Raw genomic sequence first — 23,317 nt, 5'->3', positions numbered from 1 at the left:
TATGCAGAAACATAGCTAGTTAAGTGATACGGCCAGCATCAGAACATACATTTTCTCTTTGGTTCTAAAACAGGTGACACATTTTGCTAGGTTCAGTGTGAATCCTCAGACCTAACTGTATTTTGATTCTAAGAGAAGCACAATAAACTTCTTACTTGTCAGGCAGCAATTCTGCAATGAAGTTTTCTACAGACACAGCTGTCTGTTTTTCATGGATCACTCCAATTCTACGCAAGCTATCTATCCGTTCCTGGGCACCCTAAACAGTAACAGTGGAGGTTAGAAACCATTTCAAATTATTTAACATTAAACATACTAATTTATGATTATACAGGTAATACATGCATACATTTATACACACTTATATACTCACTTTAAATGTTCAAACAATATAAAAGTATACAGAGTAAAAAATGACACAGTACAATCATGATTCCTCAGTATTAACAATTTGGGGTACACCTTCTAAATTATTCCCATATGCATTATTATGTTGGTTGCTATTGTAAAATGAACTACTTTTGTATTACATTTTCTAATTGGTTATTACTAATGCAAGAAAACTATGTATTTTATAATGTTGATCTGGCAAGAGGCCATCTTACTGAATAAAAATCTTTTATCAGTCCTAGTAATTTTTTAGTTGATTCTTGAATTTGGGAAGGCAATCATATCAATATTAAACGTTTTTCTCTTTGTTTTGATTCCCTTTAAATATACATGTACCAAAATGGCCAGTCATTTAAAACAAAAAGCTGCAAATGTATACATTATACCAAAGCTTATTCAATTTATTATAATTTATTCCATTTATGAAACAAAACTGAGGGGCTGAGAACACTGTACAGATAAATCAAAATCATGAATTAAATATATATCTTATAATAGAAAAGTAAAAGCTGGATTAGTAAGGACAAGGTTGCTGTTTATTACTTTTATCTGAATCATTTCATAAACAGTGATCATGAATGATATGATGAACATGTATTCAAAAGCCAAGATAAAAAAATCTTTCTATTTTTGAACAAAACTAGCTATGGATAAAATACACCTATTTTTATTAAGGACAGGAGAACTCAACAGAACATATGAGATTAACTGGTCAATGATTATTTAAATGAAAATTAAGAAGGCTAGGACACTTCTAGAGAAAACAATTTATTTCAGACAACTGATATAAAGGAGAGAAAGTGACAGCTGTAACAAGAGTGGGTGAGACAATTTAGGACACTAGCTGTCAGGATGAAGGATGAATGATGATGATGTAAACTACAACAACATCACGGCTCTGTATATTTTTGCTCACTCTTCTATTTCTAGTGCCTAGCACAGTGTTCAATCTAATAGGTGTTCAATAAGAACGTACTACATGAAAAACTGAACAAAGGAAAAAATAAAGGCTCTGAAAGCCGACGTGGTCAATGTTAAGAATACAAATAGTGTAAATATAGCATCGCCAAATCGAATAATACTGAAATGAAGAGGCAGCTGTTGATTTTGAAGGAACTACAACAGATAAGAACTTAGTTCTTTATACTAGATATTATAAATTTGCCCAAATCACTCCTCCCAGGAGGTAGCTATGGCTAAATTTTGATTTTGAAAAAGCTTAAATAAATGTTAATTCAGTAACTATTAGGAGATTAGTGGGATGTTTAAAGATTCAGCCTTAAAGTCTCTGACGGTGATATCTTAGCTATGCACTCCCATAAAATATTCCTAGATTTTATGTTTCCAGGGAACAGAGACTAAGTTCGTTCATTTTTTACTATCCTATAGTACAGGGCTTTATACTTATAGGATTCATGAAATATTTAACTAAAATGAACTAGGACTGGCAAGAGACGGGACAATGACCCAGGTAAACAAGTTTAATTCTTCTCTGTTTACGGAATCCAACAGAAAATACAGAGGTGGTTATATCTGGCCTCTCTTCTCCTGACTACCGCATTAATTAAATGTGGCCTCTTTTGCAGTTACAAACACAGACACATTAATATAGTTCCTACCAATGTTCTGAGAATGGATTTTTATTTTTTATCAATGTAGGAGATTAAGAATTAGGCAGATTAGAGGCCATATAGAAACAATCATTTAAGAACTGAAGTACAATACATAAAGGCCCTCAGAGCTTATACTGTACTCTAATAGCAACTTGGTTAAGATGAATAATTAGCGTTTTATACATCTTCATAAGTGTTTATAGATATTATTTTTGCTGAAAATAAGCTGGATAACAGTGGTCATAACTACAACTTTTCAATAAAATTAATACTTGGTATGAAAGAAGTTTCAGAAGCTTCCTAACTTTAATTCTGGCTGAACTGATTTATTTCCTTAAATAATTTCATATATTTAAAAGACAATTTAAGTTTAGTTCAGAAAAGCCATTCACTGCAAATAAAATCTGGTGGGGGGGAAAAAAGGGCTAAATTTTTTATTCCAAGATTCTACTTTATTTTCCTTCTCATTAGCTCCCTCTACTGTTTCTGAAAAAAAATGAAAAGCTGACAAATTTACAAATCATTCTATGTAAGGTTTCAATGAATATTAGTTTTGAGCTTATATTAAAAATTGTGGCAAAAGAACCCATATGTAAAAGGGCAAAACCCAATGGCAAAAATAAATTTGTCAAATACTAATAAAAATAACAAGATAAATTGAACTACCAATAATATCCATCAAGTAAGGTTTTCCTTGAAGAAAAAATCCCCATCAGCCTTTCAAGTTCAATACCAACTGATTTTAAATACCTTCTGTGTAATCACATCTAATGTAACAAAATAAGGCCCATGTTTTAAAAACCATAATGAAAAAGTAAACTCACCACGCAGTCAATTATAAAAATTCATTTTCATTTGTACTGCTAAAATTTTTATAAACTTTTCCCTTCTCTTCATAATTAATATAAACACCATCTTCTTAAACATGTTACACACTTGTCCCCTTTCCTCATGTTCCCAATGACAGACTCACACTTCAGGACTTGGTCATCATGTTTCTGAATAACTGAAACCTCAGCATCAATGAACTGCTGCTCTAACTGCCAGAGTCTTCACCATCTTTGCTCAGAATTTTACCTTGAAACCTAAAGCCATAAACTCTAATAGCCTAATATAACAATTTCAAGTTCTAACCCTTCAGATTTAAATAACCTTTATTAGAAAATTAAATAAATTCCTTTGCCACCCCTTTAAAAGGTAATACACCATTATAAACCTCTATATCACATTTATATGTTTCACAATTTACAAAAAATGCCCTTGCTTTTTAGTCTCTAATTTCAACGAAATGTACTTGCCATTTTCTTTGTCCAATAATCTATTTCTATCCTAGGATTTTCTTCACGTTACCCTCTGAAACTAAATCTTGAAGTCTTCCTTCCCAGATCTATAAGCTTCTTCCAATTTCCAAACACTCTTGAAATCTTGAAAGTCCAACCTCCATCTAGGTATATAACTTGTTCTAGTCTAAATCACCCATATAAATGCTTATGATTTATCTTATGTGTAACTGGTTTATTGCACAATTATTCTTTTTATGTATTTATTTTACCTATTTACTATACTTGTTTTTAAGATTATACTGATCTCAACCCCTATCAGTTAGCTTTGCTATATTTTATAAAGACCAAAACCCTACCACCATAGAAAGCTTTACTGGACAAGTACACTGTGACTCAAATCCAAGGGAAACCCACCATAGTAGAAATATTCCAAAGTGCACGTGCTTTTGGTGGCATTGTTCCATTTAAGAATAGACCACTATGAAAAGTGAAAAGGCAGGAAATGGGTAATTTGATTCAGATTAAATAATATACTACATTTAGATATAGCTTAACTGTTGCCTAACAGCCCCCAGTTCAGAAAAGTGGTTTTAGAGAATGTACATAAAAGAGTTTCATATTCTATTTAAATAAAGCACTAAATATAACTTAAAAAACACCTCAAACTTATGCAACACTATCTAGCAGAATTAAAAATAAACTAGAGCTGTTGGGCGCAGTAACTCACACCTATAATCCCAGTGACTTGGGAGGCTGAGGTGGGCTGATGGCTTGAGACCAGGAATTCAAGACCAGTGGGGACAACATAGTGAGACCCCATCTCTAAAAAAAAAAAAATTAGAGCCAGGAGTGGTGGCATGTGACTATAGTTCTAGCTATTCAGGAGACTGAGGCAGGAAGATCCCTCAAGCCCAGGAGTTCGAGGCTGTAGTGAGATATGAATATGTCACTGTGCTCTAGCCTGGGTAACAGAGCAAGACCCACCTCTTAAAAAAAGACCTAGTGTTAACGTGGGTTTATGTTTAGTAATTAATTATAACCAATGCAATAGACTTTTCCCCCAATAAAATATGCCATGCCAATGCCAATTACCTCATTCTTATGTTTTACAAGTATTCAATGAGTGAATACAAGTAAAGTGTTTATCTGCTTGGCTCAAAGGATGCTCTCAATAAATGCAAACTACCATAAGCTCCTTTAAATAAAATAACAGAACGTCATATATGAGAATGCATGCCTTTCTCCTTAAACGTAAATACAGTTGACCCTCATTATCTGTGGATTCCATAACTGTGACTTTGACTACTTGCTAAAATTTATTTGTAACTTCAAAATTAGACCGGCGCAGAGCTATGAGAAATGTGAGTTGCCTGATGCACACATCCCCAGCTAAGGGAACAAGGGAGTGCTCTGCCTTTGTTCAGCCAGCATGATGTACACAAGCATCCTTTCTGAGGTCTATTTAGTGCCACTTTTTTGCATTTTTGTGCTTGTTCTCAATGATTTTGCTGTCTGAAATGATGCCCAAGCGTAGTGCTGCAGTGCCGTGTAGTGTTCCTGAGCACAAGACCATGCCGTGCCATAGGCAGAAAATAAGCTCCATTCCAATATGAGCTATTTGCTGTTACTGTGCCGTGTGGCTATGACAGTTCAACACTAATGAATCAAAAATGTGTGGGTAAAGATGTAATTAAACAGAAACAGACATAAAACACAGTTACACACTGACAGACTGGGAAAACGTTTTGACCAGAGGCCCACAGGGACCTAACCCTGTATCGGCCCTGGGAGCAATGGTTCAGTATTCACCAGTTCACTGTCTGCAGCAACCTTATGGAACGGAACTACAGTGGAAAATGAGAACTGTCTTGCAAAGGTTTTTTGATGGATTAGAAGTAGATAATGAGAGAAGTTAAGGATGATTCCAAGTTTCCTCACCTAAGAAAACAGAAGGATAGAACTGCTATGAATTAAGATGGAGAAGACTGGGGGTGGGGACAGGTTTGGAGGAAAGAAAAGCAGTTCTGTTCTAGACATATTAAGTTTCAGATACTCAAGTAAAGTTGTCAAACAGACAACTTTTATATAAATCAGGAGTTTACAAGAAGTCTCGGGTAGGGATATAAATTCGGAACTGTCAGCAGAGATGGTATTTAAGCCATGGATGGTATGAGACTACTTAGGGAGCAAATGGAAAAAGAAGGTGAGAAGAGAAGGTGACCATTAGGAGGCTGGAGAGAGGAGGAGAAACCAGCAAAGAAAGCGCGGAAGGGCCGGGCGCGGTGGCTCACGCCTGTAATCCTAGCACTCTGGGAGGCCGAGGCGGGTGGATGCCTCCAGGTCAGGAGTTCGAGCAAGAACTGAGCAAGAGCGATACCCCGTCTCTACTAAAAATAGAAAGAAATTATATGGACAACTAAAATATATATAGAAAAAATTAGCCGGGCATGGTGGCACATGCCTGTAGTCCCAGCTACTCGGGAGGCTGAGGCGGTAGGATCGCTTAAGCCCAGGAGTTTGAGGTTGCTGTGAGCTAGACTGATGCCACGGCACTCACTCTAGCCCGGGCAACAAAGCGAGACTCTGTCTCAAAAAAAAAAAAAAAAAAAAAAAAAAGAAAGCGCGGAAGCAGTGAGCTATCAGTGAAGGAGGAAAAGCCCAAAGTGAGTAAGTGAAGTAAGATGCAGAGCACACTCAGTGGAGGGGGGGGACAGCCTGCCTAGGGTGGGTTTAAGAGAACCTGAAGAGAAGAATTCGGAAGAGTGTTGGCAACTCTTTGGAGTTTTGCTGCAAAAGGAAGAAAAATAAGGTAGTAAGTGATAAAGGAAGTGAGGTCAAAGAATTTGGTGGGGTTTCCTTTAGTTTGTGTTTGTTTTTTAAGGTGGGAGAGATGTTTGTATGCAAATGAACTGTTCATCTGTTCCTGCATGATTGTATGTTGGTAACAATACAATAGAGAGCCAAAAAAAAAAAAAAAATATGAAAGAGAGGGCAGAATTCCAGGAAACTTTAACATTTTAAGTATTATTAATGGTCATAATATGGTTTATGGGATCAAAGGATATTGTCATTTCAGTAATTGATCTGAATGTCAACACTGGAGTAGGAAGTCTTTTAAGGCTACTCTCTTTATGTGCTCTCTGAATATGTTTTCTTCCCTCGCACAATAATCAAAACCCATCTTAGATTTCTTTAAATTAAAACCCCACCGTATCTTCATAATACTACAGAGTTGTCTAACTAAAAGCAAAGCTGATCATTATTTCAGTATGTAAAAAACCTATCAGCTCCATAGAGACTACAGATTATCAGAATTATGAAAAAATTAACTGCCAGTTTCCATATTCTGAAAAAAGTCTTCTATTACTCACTTTTAATCCAGCTGCATAGCCCACTGGTTGTGGGGCAATATTGGACTGTCCAGCTTCCCCTACAACCACAGCTAAACCAAAGACCTCCTGGAAGGCATCTCGGACAGCAGCAACTTTTACTTCTTTATTTGAGGTCACTACAATATCCAGTTCACCACCAGATTCTACAAAGAGCAAAAGAAAATTTCAATTCCAAATAAAAATCATGAAATTCTCATAATTACTATCATACCAAGTGCTAACATTTTATTTATGTAATTATTACCAACTTCATAAAACCATGCAAGATATAACTCATTACCTTTTTTATATGGTTGAAGAAACTGAGGCTGACAGCCTTGCCCAAGGTGACATAGCTAACTCAGCAGTAACATCAGGACTCAAACCTCATTCTGTCAGACTCTGAAATCCTCTTTTGAAAATAGTGGTGAAAAGACACATTTTCACCCTCTAATCTAACAGCATCTTATTCCAGTAACTGCTTACTCCAAACTACCAACTTTTCCTGAGTTTTAAAAATCGTAATTGAATGCATTCTCTGAGGGAGCCTTACATGCAAGCCAAGACGGAACATACCACTTTCTGATGGTTCTGAGTATCACATCTGCCACAAGAGCACATATTTCCCTGTATTCTATGAAATGCTCTTCCAGAATACATTAGTAGCTCTCCCTGAAAACAGTATTCTGCAGTCAAAGAATTTTGGGAGATGCTGCACATTCTATTCCTTTCTTGGAAATCCACAATGCACATTAACGTATCAAAGACTATGAGAAATCCAACGATTAAAAATCATGGCTAACTTAGTACTTTCTATACTTAATCTGCTCATGAAATACTTTTTCAGCATCTAATAATGGCTCCTAAAGTGTTCCCTAGATATCAAATTGGGAAATGACGATATAGCATGTATGACCACAGCTTGTCTACTATTATAATAATTTAGCCAAGTATCGTTTTCTAATTAAACTTTGGATAGACACATTTATTGCATTTTTAGATTTACAAATCAAAATGGTTTTTCTGCTGTTGGTTAATAAGGACAGACATTCAGTATACCCAAACTTCTAATACCATGTGATGCCAGTTTCCAGTCCTTCAACTACGGAGCAAACATAAAAACTAAATATCTGGTTTGTGAAGTATAAGTTACACATTTGGGATACTCCATTTACAGAAAATGAAAATGAAGACTCATTACTGATAATAATTTGTCAAAGAGTTCTATGGAAGTTATGCACTAAACAAGGACTACCATGAAATATGCTTTTTATCTAGAAAATAGTTTAAATGTGGGGGTCATCAAGTTTTTTATTGTATATTTCCATCATTAAAAAAAGAACACATGCCACAAAGGGCAAATATCACAAATAGGTATTTATCAATTATATATGTATTACTATCCTAATACAATATGTAAGCACATATAAAAACTGATATATGTAAAATGTGAAATTTAAAAAGATTAAGAGTAATCTGAAATAAAAATATTTTTAAATATTTTTAATTTTATAAACCTATGCACTATTATTTCTAGACAGAACAATTGAACCAAGTATGTTTCATTACTTTTAGAAATCTTAACCTAACGTTTTGTGATATAGTGAATTCAAAACTCTTGTTCTACGCAGAGCATATTTTAATACTTGGCTTTAATGGCTATGACTGATCAAAGAGATCTCTCATGAATGCCATTTGTAACATGAAATATTTTACCACAGGAACAAGGCTACTTTTCCCTATGAAATACCTTGTGGAACAACTGAAGTTATTTTCCAAATATTTGTTTTTCTATCATGGATTCTGTTTTCCTGATTGACATTATTTACTGGGAATTTCAGAAGATACTAGAACCTAAAAGCAATGAGTCACATAGAAGAAAAGAATATAGTTTTTTGTTATTTTCCTCCTCCACATGGGACACATCTCTTGACCCTAGCTAAGTGCTATACCATTAAGCGTCAGCTCAAAATGGCTTTTCAGTTTGTGAAGAGGAGTCCTGCCTTTAATGATAATAAAGGGAGAACTAATTAAGACCTATAGCAAGTTAAACTGTGTTAAAATCCATTTCTAATAGTTCTTGTGCTTTCTTGATATATTTGAAATTGCTCATCAAGTGAGTTCTAGGATATTTGTATAAAAATATTGTAAGTTTTACTTTGAGTTGTGTTAGATCGGAATGGCGTTGCTTTTGCTGTCAGTAAGATGTCACCTTTTTCAAACTCTGTTTTAGTATTTTTTAAAAGTAACTGATTCAGATTATGTTATTATAAGTTACGATATTTGCTAACAGAAATTTTATTTCTGTATCTTTCTTTTTTCCCCTTTTGTCTTCTGCCATTTTCTTAATGTCACAGAGACTACTGGCTTGAGAAACTAATTGCCTTGGGTTTGAGTCCTGCCTTTATCATTTATTAGCTTCATTACCTTGGGGAAGTCACTGAGTTTGTTTCTTTGTAGAAAAATACCTGCCACATCACAGAGCTTGCTGTAAGGATAAAATAATAGCTTTCGCAGTGTGACACAGTATACCCATTAAAATAGCAAGAGCTCCAAAAATATTCATTCCTTTCCTTCCTTCACCCAAATACGTACTTGTGAACAAAATATATATGATTAAGTATGTCAAATTTGATTATTATACATATATGAAATCAGTATATATGATAGAGTCCAATTTCTGAATTGTTCAGACAATTACAAATACAAATTAACATTCAGCTGATTTAATTCTTGAATGAATTTTCTAGTACAAGGAAAGCAAAGTGGCTAAGTGTAAAAAAATTGAACATGGGCTCAGTCCAGCTCCATCAAGCTACGTGATCTAAGATAGTAACTTACATCTCTCTGAACCCAGGTTCCTTACCCAAAACTTAAGGAAAATACCTACCTTGCTGAGCTCGTGTGAGAATTAGCGCATGGCAGAAGCATTCAATAAATGGCACTTAATCATTGCCATGTCTTGTCCTTTGACACTGTTTACTGGACAGTAAACTACCAACACAGTCAAGACTCATGAAAACTATTGGCTTCTTATTGCCACAAAAAATTTCTTTTCAGGTACCCGCCACACAATTCTGGCTTATAAATTATCTCCTATAGCAGTGGTCCCCAACCTTTTTGGCACCAGGAATCGGTTTCATGGAAGATAATTTTTCCACGGATCAGGGTGAGGAGGTTGCGGTGGAGCTCTACGCCCGGTCCCTAACAGACCACGGACCAGTACCAGTCCGTACGCGGCCTGGGGACTGGGGACTGAAGTTCTATAAGATTACTAATAATTGGCCACTGATACTAGTAAGTGGTATTTTTCTTACATATTGGATATGTACATATAAATAGCACACAGTATCTCTGTGTCAACTATCTGTAAGATTCTTCATAATGAAGGTTCAAAGGTAGTTAAAATAGCTTTCCCAACAAACCTAGTAATCAGATATTATTAATACCTAGGTTAGCTCCCTCCAAAACTATTGTTCCGAGTTAAGCATAAACACATTTAGGAGAAATAGAAAACTGGAGAAATGTCGAAACCAAGTATAAACAAAGAATCACTTCAAATGTCAATAGTGAATAAAGTAAAATTCATATAAAGCAATGCTCACCTATATTTAAAATTAAAATCAGTAAGTATAATAATAATTCATAGTTTTGTACTTCTTCAAAATTCATTCTACAGTTTTCAAAATTTATTAATGATAACTAAGAAAAAGATGAATTAGTAACACTGAAAACTAAGTTTGACAATCAACTTAATGTAAGCATATAACAGAAATTTCCACTAACGACAGAATCAATGGAAATGAACTGAGAATTACAATTAGTAGCTGGCATTGATACATACTTCAAAAAAAAATGGCAGATACCAGTCTAACTCATGTACATACTGATATATGGAGCCATGCCAGGGTCCAGCGTTGTAATCATGCTTTCTACCGAATGTTTTGTCTTATCAAGCACAGATTTCACCATAGGATTCCCAGCTACACCCTGCATAAAACAAATTAATATATAAATACTTACTCTAGGCAAAGAACACCATGCATGATCTTCACAACTAAGAAGGAAACTTTTGAAAAAAATTTCCAATGGATCCCAGACCACTACTTTTGTAAAATATATGAAAAACAAGGTCAAGACAATGTCAAATTGCTATTAAGTTTCTAAATGATACCCTCAATTTCTCTTCCTATCACATCACAGATCCATAGCAAACCAGCAGCAGTCCGCAGACCACATTTTGAGTATTACTGGCCTGGAAAGTATGATGTGCTATAGATATATATACATATAGGGGGGTGTGTATGTGTGTTTGTGTGTGTATATGCAGTTATTTCAGTTATAAATATATTGTTTCATTTCCACTTATTTACTTATATAAAAGATTAGGCAAAACTTGTCCTTCAGAGTCTCAAAGACTATGATCAGATGTCTCCATAAGCCCATACTTTGTTCCCTAATAAAAAAAAATATAAAAAGAGTAAACACACATCGCATCTGGCTATATACTTTAATATACAGTATTTTGCTATGTTCCACTAGTTTCTTCTTTTTCCTACTTTCTGTTTCTCCAACTGTTCATTCCCAAACTCTCCACTTTTAGCCAGACCTATTCCTCTGGATTCTTAGAATTGCACTATTAGACATAAGGAACCGAGTCTGAGTATTTCCTCCCTGTGCGGCACTTCTCCCAGAGCAAAAGGCACTCCAGAGAGCAGCGCCTCCTGAGACGGCGGCTCACTAACAGGCTGTGATTCCCCCTCTTCCAATCTGCCATTAAACTAAGGTGATTCAGGAAAAGATGAGTTTATAATTTTGAAATTTAAGATTGTCGACTAACCTTATGCTGAATATCACAAGAGTTATTACTATTTACAAGCCCCATAGAGTTGAACTGGTTATTACAACTTGCAACAGACATAGTGACACATGTTCTTAACAAAGAAAAGAAAAAGTTTCTATACAAAGAAAACTTTTTAAAAGTACAGAGTGATATAAAAAAGCTAGCTTAGAAAAATGCCATATTCCTGAAACATGAAGCTCAAATGCTATAAATCAGTTAACTATCTACCAATTTAAAATGTTTGGCCAGGTGCGGTGGCTCACACCTGTAATCCTAGCACTCTGGAAGGCCGAGGCGGGTGGATGGCTCCAGGTCAGGAGTTCGAGACCAGCCTGAGCAAGAGCGAGACCCCCGTCTCTACTAAAAATAGAAAGAAACGATCTGGCCAACTAAAAATATATATCGAAAAAATTAGCTGGGCATGGTAGCGCATGCCTGTAGTCCAGCTACTCGGGAGGCTGAGGCAGTAGGGTTGCTTAAGCCCAGGAGTTTGAGGTTGCTATGAGCTAGGCTGGCGCCACGGCACTCACTCTAGCCCGGGCAACAGAGCAAGACTCTGTCTCAAAAAAAAAAAAAAAAAAAGTTTAATATATATAATAAAATTGAAAACAAACCCTCAGAAAAATATTGGGAGGAACTTGGCAGAATGATTTCAAAATTCATTGAGAAAAATAAATGGGAAAGACTAGCAAAGAAAATTTTTGAAGAAAAGAGAAATCAGCAAATCTATGCTACTAAATACTAATATACCTTCTGACTGCAGAGACTTGAACTGCTCTTTCTATCTTACTCATCACTGAATGCTCCCCAACCCCACCTCAGCACAGAGCAGGCTTTCAACACATATTAGTATAATAAATGAACATAGAGTTACAATAATTAAAACAGTGTGCTACTATTACAAGGACAGGCAGAGAGCAGTGGAACAAAATACAGAACCCAGAAACTGACTTTAACATACAAATTAGTAAATAAGATAAAGGGAACACATCAAACCACTGGGAAAGGACATTTTAACACGCCATTAAGTAATTAGAAAAAAATTAAGTTTGACCTCTACCTCATATATTATAGTAAAGTAAATATCAGCTATATTAAACTGTTAAGTATAAAAATGAAACAATAAAAGAACTATAAAAATCATTAAAAAAATTTTATCATATATTGTAGTGGGAAAAAAATCTTTTTTAGCATAAAAACAAAAAAAATTGCAAAGAAAAGAGACTGATGGAAATGACTCCTGGGCCAGGCGCAGTGGCTCACACCTCCTGCCGAGGCAGGAGGATTGCTCAAGGCCAGGAGTTTGAGACCAGCCTGAACAAGAGTGAGACCTTCGTCTCTACAAAAAAATAGAAAAAATTAGCCAGGCATAGGGGCACACACCTGTAGTCCCAGCTACTCAGGAGGCTGACACAGGAGAATTGCTTGAGCCTAGAGTTTGAGGCTGCAGTGAGCTATGATACCACTGCACGCTAGGTGGGGCAACAGAGTGAGACTCTGTCTCAGGAAAAAAAAAAAGAAAAAAAGAAATGACTCCTGAAAATTTAAGAACTTTTATGTCAAAAAGCATAATAAAATTAAAATGTAAACTAAAAATGGAGAAAACTACAACATATGATAGTATATAGTAAGATGAATTTACTATATCAAAAGCTCTTACGAATTCATTAAAAGAAAAAAATCACCCCAATTTAAAACTGAGCAAAGAACATAAACAGATTTACAAAAGAAAAATACAAGTGGCTGAAAATTACATGAAAAAATGTTCAAAATCACTAGCAAAGAAAAGCATATTAAAATGAGACATTATACTTTTCCTATTAAATCAGAAAATATTATTTCAAATTAATAACCATGCTGGCAAGTGAAAAATGCTGTAACAGTGTAGTATTTTGATATAATTTCCCTGGAGAGCAATATGTATCAGTGATTTTTAAAAGGTTCACTCCAATGTTCATCAGAAATTAATCCTGATGAGAGAGGCCCATAAAGATTTACATACAAGAGTGCTCATCTTGGTTTTATTGATAAGAATTACAATTAGGAGAAATCTATTATATAACATGGAGACTATAGCTAATAACAATGTGTTATACTCTAAAAAATTGCTAATAGATTTCAAGTTTTCTCTCCACAAAAAATGGTAAGTATGAGAGGTAATACATATGTTAACTAGCTCAATTTAGCCATTCCAAAATGTATACATATTTCAAAACATCATGTTGGGCCAGGCATGGTGGCTCACACCTGTAATCCTAGCACTCTGGGAGGCCAAGGCAGGCGGATTGTTTGAGCTCAGGAGTTGAAGACCAGCCTGAGCAAGAGCGATACCCTGTCTCTACTAAAAATAGAAAGAAACGATCTGGCCAACTAAAAATATATATAGAAAAAATCAGCCGGGCATGGTGGCACATGCCTGTAGTCCCAGCTACTCGGGAGGCTGAGGCAGGAGGGATCGCTCGAGCCCAGGAATTTGAGGTTGCTGTGAGCTAGGCTGATGCCACGGCACTCTAGCCCAGGCAACAGAGTGAGACTCTGTCTCCAAAAAAATAAAAAACCATTATGTTGTACATGATAAATATATTCAATTTTTATTTGTCAAATAAAACAAATTAATGAATTACTTTTTTAAAAAATTACAACTAGAAAATGCCAATAGCAGATTAGTAAAATAAAACATAGGAAATAAATGCAATAGCATGTATGGCAAAACAGCCATACAAAAAACCAAAATACACTTCTAAAGAATAATTTATGGCTGGAAAGATGTTCATGATATATGCTAAGTAAAGACAAACAGAAAACACAAAATAGTATCCACATATCACAACCCCAATTTAATTTTTATTAAAAGAATAGATACATCTACATACGTTATGCATAGACAAAACATTGAGAGCAACTACAGAAAACTGGTAATAAAACCTAAAAAGGGTTTTTATTTTCCCCTTATGCCATTTTCTATTTTCAAAATTTTCTCTAGTAAACATCTATGAGTTTTATAATTAGAAAATTAAACATAATTTTTAAAATAAATACTACTAACCTTAATAAAACCCCAGATTCCACCAGCAGATGCTTCATCCTGACCTCTACTAATCCGAGGATCTTCTTGCTCCTCTGGGAAAGTAATGGCTGATGCGGTTCCAGTTCCCTGTGCCAGAGATGTCAAACTGGCTTGCTGAGTAATAGGAGTTGGTAAAATACCTAGACAATGGTAAAAATTTTAATGTGTATAATTTAATCCATATACTTTTTCCTATAAAAAGATGACATAACATATGAAAAGAGTAGCTCAAACAGATTTAATAATGTAACTATATGCTCAAGTATTTCAAGATTGAGTTATAAACTCAAAGAACAACCCAAACCTTTATAAAATGCAAATTAAACAATTCCAAAAGAGAAGTTTCTTTCCCTTTACACAGGGTTACACCAAGTAGCCTGAAAATGGACAAAAAACATATATCAAGAAGTTTTTCAGGTTTGTCCTATTTAGCACTTCAATATGGACAATTCCAGTTCTAGTCTCTTTAATCCATAAAAATAAATGAACACCTAAGCCCCTCATATAAAAGTATGTAATAATTAACACACATATTCCACATAATTTTAATTCAAAAAGAAAATTCACGTATATGTAGACATGGGTATTAATACTCATCCCCTGTAATATAGTTTATTTGTAAAGGTGGATAAGCAAAGTTGGATAACAAAAATCACAAGAAAGTTGCTTGTTTTCCCTAAAATGAGAAACAACAGGTAGAAGATAAACAACAAGCATGAACTTTTGATAACTGGTTTGCAACAACCACTCCACAGATGCAAAAAAGTTGATGTCATGGACCTAGAAAAGGAAATGACCCAGTATCATAAACTTTTAGCACACATGAGCTTTTACTTGATTCTTAATTTTTCCCTGACAAAAGAAAAAAGACTACTCCCTGGACCAATCAGTCTTGATAATTTTTGAAGTAAAGCTTTAAAAAACTTTCAGACTTTACCTTGACATTTCTCCATAAACGCACAAATGTAAAGACAAAAATCTCAGAATTTTTTTCTGACATCAGATATACTAATCATACACTAAGTTATAGGTCATATAAAAATCATATGCTATTACACTGGCTTTATTTTAATAATTTAAATGGCAAAAACATGAGAATAGGTAACTCTGGAAATCAAAGAAATGAGTTGAGAGTAGAACATTAATGCAGATAAAATGGAACCCCCACACACTGCTGATAAGAAGGTAAAGTGGTACACCTGCTTTGGAAACCAGTTTGGCAAAGAGTTACCCTGTAAATCAACAATTCCATGCCCAAGAGAAATGAAAATATGTCCATACAAAAACTTGTACCCAAATGTTCACAGCAGCATTATGTAAATAGCCCAAAAGGGGAAATAACCCAACATCAACTGATGAATTGAACAAAAGGTGGTATATCCCTCAGTGGAACATTATTCAGCCATGAAAAGGAATAAAGTACTAAAAACACTATAACGTGGATGAACCTTGAAAATATTATTCTAAGTAAAAGATGCCAGTCACAGAGGACCATATATTTTATATTTCAATAAAGCTACTGTTTTTAAAAAGAATAAAACATTAACTATAGAAAATTCAAGCATTTCAAAGCATTAACAAAAGAAAATTACCTGTTCCTGAAGGTGCCGAAAACGATGGCATCAGGGGTGTCTGGGGAGCTCTTCCTGCATGTCCCCTTGTAATGTCATAATTGGAACCAACAGAAAATCCTGATATAGGAGGACCCGGAGGAGGTGCAGATAAAAGAGCACTTGGGGCAGAAGTTGAAGGAGGGAAGTGGGAGGAGGGAGGATTACTGAAGGCAGCAGCAGTTGACGGAGAAACAGAAGGTGGTATGGAAGTACCAAGTGGCGGAACGGAAGGAACCGGCGGAGGAGGCACGAAAGGCAACGTTCCCGAAGGCCGCACAGGAGGAAGGGCTGGCTGAGGAGTAGAATACGCGTGTGGTGGCAAGGACTCCACAGAGGATACGTTTGGAGAAGAAAAAGAAGTGGTTGCAGCTAGAAAAAAGTTGAGGGAACAAATACACAAAATTAGAAATGTTTTCAAAATTTCTCATTACTTTCTTCTTACAAAATTTTTAAATTTAACACAGCATATCCTAAGAATTATTTTAAAATGTGTAATTTTAAAAATACAACAAATATAAATGAATGCCAATGACTTTCAAATCCCATGAGTAAAAGAAGCAGACACATGAAATTAACTTATGGCATTGTACATCTTTGTTCTTTGCTTGTTTGTTCTTATATGTTTTCAATAAAGTAAAGCCATTTTTCACCCCCAGTTTGAGCATAAAATCCTAAACAATGAAGACTCAGAAAGGTTAACACATTGACTGCCACACTAGAAAAAAAAAACTTTTTTCCTTGGGGCCACGTTGTTTTATTATGAAAATAAAATTAAAACTTTGAAAACAATCTTTTCTAATTTAATGCAAAATTTATTTTTTATTGTTTTCTGTGCATGAGTTATATGCAACTTGAAAACTAGTTCCCGTGGCTCCCAAGGTAAAGAGACATGAGTTATGTATGCTCCACAAGGCCACAAGCTCAAAACCAGCGTGAGTTAAATACAATTCGCATGGTAGTTAATGTGTTAAAGTCTATAATAGAAAGAAATAATCTTTTGTATGTAAAGTAAGGAAACATCCATGTTTTGCTTTAATAGACTTTTGTTCTTTATATTCATAATGATGATAAACCATCTTTCTATATGACAAAAACATCCCAAAAAGCAGGTGTTAGCTTTGTCTAGTCGTTGTGGTGATTAAATACAAAAAGCTATTTCTCTACATCCTGAAAAAGATTAGAGAAGTTTAAATATATGCATTCTTTTTTTAACTGGCTTTGAGAAAAGAGAATAGCATCTCCACTACCCTCAAAACACGCTAGATGTTAGACAACTGCATGCACCTAATGGAAGTGGGGTAGAAGACATAGCAGTAGCAGCCAGTCCCGCAGGATTTGGTGGAGGAGTCCCAGGTGGTGTTGTCTCTATTCCACTCTCTTCCATCATTTTTCTTCAATTATGGTATACTGTAGAAATATAAAAATGTAGTAAATATTACACAGTAACCAAAAGTATACTTTTAAAGTTTGCATAGTCAGAGAAAAATTAAAAGAATAATCAAGAGACAGCTGTTTGCCTTTATTATTTATAATGCAACACTTATTTCCAGATGAAAGATTTATCAATATTCCTAAGAAAACAGTCTATGAGAATTTTTTTTTGAGATGGAATGTCACTCTGTTACCCAGGCAAGTGCCGTGGCATCAGCCTAGCCCACAGCAACCTCAAACTCCTGGGCTCAAGCAATCCTCCTGCCTCAGCCTCCTGAGTAGCTGGGACTACAGGCATGCGCCACGATGCCCAGCTAATTTTTCTATTTTCAGTAGAGACGGACTCTCACTCTTGCTCAGGCTGGTCTCGAATTCCTGAGCTCAAGTGATCCTCCCCTCGGCCTCCCAGAGTGCAGGATTACAGACTGGGCCATCGCTGCCAGCCTATGAGAATATTTAATACCAAACAATCTGACATGTCCATGTAATATTTTATAACTGGGAAGTAATTTTATGTTAACCATATAATTAATGATCTAATATATCTCAAATAGTAAATTACTAATTTGATTTCTGCCACATAAATGCATCTATCTTAGTTATATCTAGATTTCAGTTACTACATTTAAAATAAAAATATTTAATGTATTTTTTTGAAACTCTTCCTCTTCCCTCGTAAAGAATTTGTCAGCTATTCCTGTTAACATTAAAAAAAAAATCAAAATGTGCTTGACTTGATAAATGTATTAATTCTCAATTTCCCTAGTTCATATTTTAAAGCATGCCCAGTAACCGCTAAATTACTTCTTAGGCCTTAGAAAAGTTAACTACAGTAAAAATGTCACTACACATCAGGGTCCTAACAGATGACAAAGGATTACAAAATATGGGGAAACTTCCTCAAAAATTACAAATTTTCAATTCCATTTCAAGTATAAAACCAACTTTAAATATGCCAAATTTGTTTCTGGTGATTTTATTCATTTAACAATTATTCAGTGAAGATCAACTGCCTGCCAAGCACTATACTGGTACCTCTGGAAATACAATGGTTAGCAAAAACAAACAGGATACTAATAATCTAGTACAGGAAACAATCAAATACTAATACCAATATACCGTGTATTATAGCCCGAATTATGTGCTCTGAGGTAAGAACACAGTTCTGTTTAACAGGAATATGATTTTGATGTGGATAGAGGTCGGTCAGGAAAGGGTTCCCCAAAGAAGTCACAGATAAGCTGAGATCTGTAGGATAAGAACTTAATTAGGCAAGGAAAGGGGGCAAAGGAAGGCAGCTTCCAGAAAAAGTGAATATACAGCAGGTATAAAGTTCCTGTAAGCTGGAAGGAACAAGATACATTCAAGAAAACCCCTGCAGCAAGGAACAAAAAAGAAGAATGAGGGCTGGAGAGACAGGAAGAAGCCCAGAAAGTGTTGAGTCTTTTAAACCAGGTTAAGGAACTGGGTTTTTTAAAAACAGAATATCATTGTAGAGCATTCAAGCAGGAAGTAGCATATCTGTCTTTTATTTTAACTTTTCTGAAGAAATTTGAGATTTACAAGAAAATGCAAAAATAGTAGCGTTCTTGAGTACCTCAAACCCAGCTTCTCTCAATAACAGCATCTTACATAATTATAGCACAATGATCACCCATAAAATTCACACTGGTACACTACCATTGACTATGAACCTTACTTGAATTTCACCTGTTTTTTACATGCTCTTCTGTGTGTAGTTCTATGAAGTCCCATCACATGCACAGACTCGTATAACCACCACAACTAAGATACAGAACTATTCCACCACTCCAGAGAAACTCCCTCATGCTCCTCCTTCGTCACACCCTCCCACCAACCATAAGCCCTGGCAACCACTGATCTGTTCTCTATCATTTTCTCATTCCATGAATGCCACACTAATAGAATTATACAGCAACCTTTTCAAATTGGCTTTTTTTACTTAGCATAATGCTCTTGAGATTTATCCAAGTTGTTGCATGTATCAATAGTTGGTTCTTTTTTTCTTGCTGAATAGTATTCCATTGTATAGCAGTACCACAGTTTATCCATTTACCTGTTGAAGAACATTTAGCCTGACTCTAGGTTATCAGCAATTTATGTTTATTTTTTGAAAAGATTCCTTTGACCAAAGCACGCAGACCGGGCCACTGGGCAGACAGAGCAGATGCAGTGTGAACATTAAGGAAGATACAGAAGTAGTTCAAATGGGAGGTGATAACAACCTAGCCTAGTGATTCATGTTAAGGGAGAGGGGCTGATTATGCCCCCCAGGGGTCAGTTGGCAGTGTCTGGAGATACTTTTGGTTGTCACACTAAGGGAGTACTACTGGCATCTAGTAGGTGGAGGCTAGGGATACTGATACTTAAACGCAAGCTCTACACACAAGAATTAACTGAACCCAAAATGTCAATAGTGCCAAGGCTGAAAAACTGTGACCTAGATTAAGGTGATGGTAGTGGAGATAGAGAAGAGCAGATAGATTCAAGAAATGTTTAGATGGTAAAACTCACTGATTGACCAGATATGAAAGTGGGTAAGGAGAGAGGCATGACTTGCACAATTGGACAGATGGTGGTGCCATATGCTAAGATACAGAACACTGCAAGAGGTCAAGGTGTTTGTTTGATGTTTTCTTTTTGGGGGGCATCGGGGAGGAGATCATAAAGTGTTTAGTCTTTGACATGCTAAGTTTGAGCTCCTTGAAACACCTAAGTAAAGATACTGATTTGGTCTAGAGCTTAGAAATCACATAAATGTGGGTGTCATCAGTGTACTGGTAGTCTCTAAAGTCATGTTCTGAGATGAGATTATCTAAGAGAACATCAAGAGAAAACAGAACATGACTTAATCCTTGCTTTAGTCAGGTAGAAGACAAGCTTATAGAGGATGAGAGATGAGCAAAAAGATACTAAGACAACTGGGAGGCTGTGGTGTCCAAAAGCCAAACAGTGCTTCAAGGTATGAACGGCCAACCATATTCAATGCTGCAGAGAAGCCAACTAGGATACTATGGACTTGCTAAACTGGAGACAAACTCAGTGAGAGTAGGTTCTATGGAAGGAGTGGGGATAGAAGTTTGAACTGGACTGAAGAGTAGGAGGTAAGACTAAAACACACAACACTTTCAAAAACTTTGTCTGTGAATGTAGAGGAAAGATCTACTGCAATACTAAGTAGAGGACGGGGCTCCAGGGAGGCTAAATCCTTTCATTCAGTATCTATACATCAAAGGTAGATAACCTGAGACAGAAATGCCCCTCTCAGGATCTTATCACTCCCCACCAAAGCTACCTCTTTTTTTCATCTTACTTTTTGCGGGTGTTTCATCTTTCTACTACTTTCTTATCCTTACTGGTGGAAATCATATTTAAAGAGAAGCCCTAACATTAACAAATGTGTTAGCAAAGGAACTTGTACAATGACTACAAAGCCATACGTGGAATAAACGATGGATTTATTTCAGTCTTTCAAAGCTTTACTATTTGACAATCGGTGTAATGACAACATTGGGGTAAATTTTGCATGCATAAACACAAAACCTTCTACTTAAAAAAACCTATTATGATAAAACATCATTGTAGCATCAGAGTAGTGTAAAGGCTTTGGGGCTCAAGTCTTGGCACAAAAAGTAGTATTACTGTATCAACATTTTTTGAAAAGTTATGGAAATGGCTTGGAAAATTGAATCCTTAGTCTCTGCTCAGGCCCTGCTCTTCTAATCTGCTTGTGCCTTGGTTTTCCTGTTTTTGTTTTTAAAGTAGATGGCTATTTAGAAGGACATAAGAAAAGGAATGGAATAATGGAGTTCTGATAAACTTTAAAGCATTAGAAGTTATCGTTCATGTACTGATGTCACAAGATTGCCTCTACTGCCAGTGAGCGCTAGCTAGATAGAGATCAGTCTGAGTTCTGTTTCTGCATTCTCAGCTCTGATCCCAAAATAAAATTCCATAAATGTTCACTTAATTAAGTAGTGGCTGCACAGGCGAAAGACTGGAATGCCAGAATATGTCATGATTGCATAAATATACGTGTTGTCTCTCAAAATAACTACTCTGAATGACAAAAACTCTATTGGATATAAATTCTGCCAATCCAGGAAATGAGCTATCCTGTGAATCTGCCTGAAGCCGGTCCCAAGACCGAACAAAGAGGCAAAAGAGTACAAAAGCCCTCTGGAGCAGCGCTAAGTACCGGTGGGAGAACCTCAGGGAAAATAATTCTTCCATGGCCCGTCTCGCTTTGGTGACTCTCGAGTCTCCAGGGCCTCAGTAGCCTCCCCCCTGGCTCTGCCACGTCTCCAGACCAGACTGGGCAGGACTAAGGTTCGTAGGCGTTTGCCACCAGTCTCTTTCCAGAGGCCAGCGAACTGGAAGTGGGGCTAGATGGCCGGGGGCTCTAGTCTCGGTCCCTGGACAGGAGCAAAGTGCCGGGATGAGACCCTCGACCCGCACTCACCTTGCAATCTCCTGCGGGGTCTGCTCGCCTTGCCATGCGCACCCCTGCCAGCTGCACCCCGCACGCTTCCACAGCCCGCGCCCGGACCGCGCGACCAGGGAGCTGGAAAACCACCCCTGCACCCTGGGGCGCCGGCCGGCCCGCCCACCTCCCAGCGCTGCGCCCGGTGGGGCCCCGCTGTGGCACCGGCATGCCACGCCACCGCCCTCATGCACCCGCGTCGCTGCCAGGCTGACGCTCACCTGGGGTACCGGTAGAGTGCCTGCGCGGCAGCTGAAAAGCGGGGACAGCGAACCCGGGACGTAGAACTACGGTTGGCGCGGAGAAAACAAGGAAGATGCGGCCCGGGGCTCACCTCCACGTGTCCCCGCCTCCAAGATGGCCACCAGCGGCGCATGCCCCGGCGGCTGCCACGTCGGCCGCGCGCCGCCCCGCCCCGCGCGCCGCCACGCCCCGCCCCGCCCCTCGCCCGCCACGCCCCCTCGCCCCGCCACGCCCCCTCGCCCCCTCGCCACACCCCCCACCTCGCCGGGAACCGGGCCGGGGCGCTGGGCGGTAAGGAACATGGAGTGCTTCGGCCGGCCGAAGAGCCTCCCGACCGCCTAGACTAGGCTCTGTCCATCCCTTCTAGACACGCTCTCCAGTAGGGCTGGGCTCCTTTCCGCTCTGCAGCCCTTGCTCGCGAGAATGACACCCTTGTTGCTAGGTGTAGCTCACTTCGCCTGTGCCACAGCCGCCCACGGGAGGGCGATGAGTCAGCCAAGGTCAGCTAGTCCAGTCCACAACTCCAGGAAGGACCTGGCTCCAGATACGGGACGCTTATCCTATATATTTTCAAAGATTTCCATGTAACAGCGGTTGCACCAGGACGGAGGGATTGGGGACAGGGGATGAGGAGAGAAGAGTAGCGGTTACTTTACTGTTTTTTTTCCCCAAGTGCATGTGTTACACATGTTTTTAATTGAAAAACTGCAGACAGGTTACCAACTTTTTTTATCTTTGTATGCTTCACCTAAAGCCGTACTAGAAACAGTTGGTGTTCAATAATGTACATTAAATAAGTCAACGAATGGAGTGCAATGGAGGAAAATAAGGAATTTGAAATCAGGGGTCCTGATTTGGGTCTGGGACCACCCTGACGTCAGCTGTGCAGCATATCCTTCCACAGGTTGCTTAGTCTCCAAAAGTCTCCCTATTTCTATCTTTAAAATGGGAATAATATT

The 23,317-nt window shown here is 37.3% G+C and overlaps 1 protein-coding gene across 2 annotated transcripts in view; it reads right to left on the bottom strand.

Annotated features, from left to right (window-relative positions):
- PRRC1 (proline rich coiled-coil 1) overlaps nucleotides 1-22,444 on the bottom strand; it is a 29,221-nt gene extending 6,777 nt beyond the window's left edge. The window contains exons 1-7 of one of the 2 annotated variants that reach the window (XM_069492805.1): nucleotides 22,337-22,444; nucleotides 17,465-17,587; nucleotides 16,160-16,549; nucleotides 14,547-14,707; nucleotides 10,545-10,647; nucleotides 6,658-6,821; nucleotides 156-259 (exon numbers count right to left, since the gene is read on the bottom strand). In XM_069492805.1, coding sequence (XP_069348906.1) covers nucleotides 156-259; nucleotides 6,658-6,821; nucleotides 10,545-10,647; nucleotides 14,547-14,707; nucleotides 16,160-16,549; nucleotides 17,465-17,567 — 1,025 coding nt within the window. In that variant the 5' untranslated portion in view covers nucleotides 17,568-17,587; nucleotides 22,337-22,444. Of the gene's footprint in view, nucleotides 1-155; nucleotides 260-6,657; nucleotides 6,822-10,544; nucleotides 10,648-14,546; nucleotides 14,708-16,159; nucleotides 16,550-17,464; nucleotides 17,588-22,094; nucleotides 22,160-22,336 lie in introns of those variants that run through there. The other variant, XM_069492806.1, reaches the window with a different exon arrangement.
- Nucleotides 22,445-23,317: the final 873 nt, after the last annotated feature.

This window comes from Eulemur rufifrons, chromosome 17, assembly GCF_041146395.1.
Source record: "Eulemur rufifrons isolate Redbay chromosome 17, OSU_ERuf_1, whole genome shotgun sequence".
Taxonomy (NCBI): Eukaryota; Metazoa; Chordata; class Mammalia; order Primates; family Lemuridae; genus Eulemur; species Eulemur rufifrons.
This window is presented reverse-complemented; position numbering and strand designations above follow the sequence as displayed.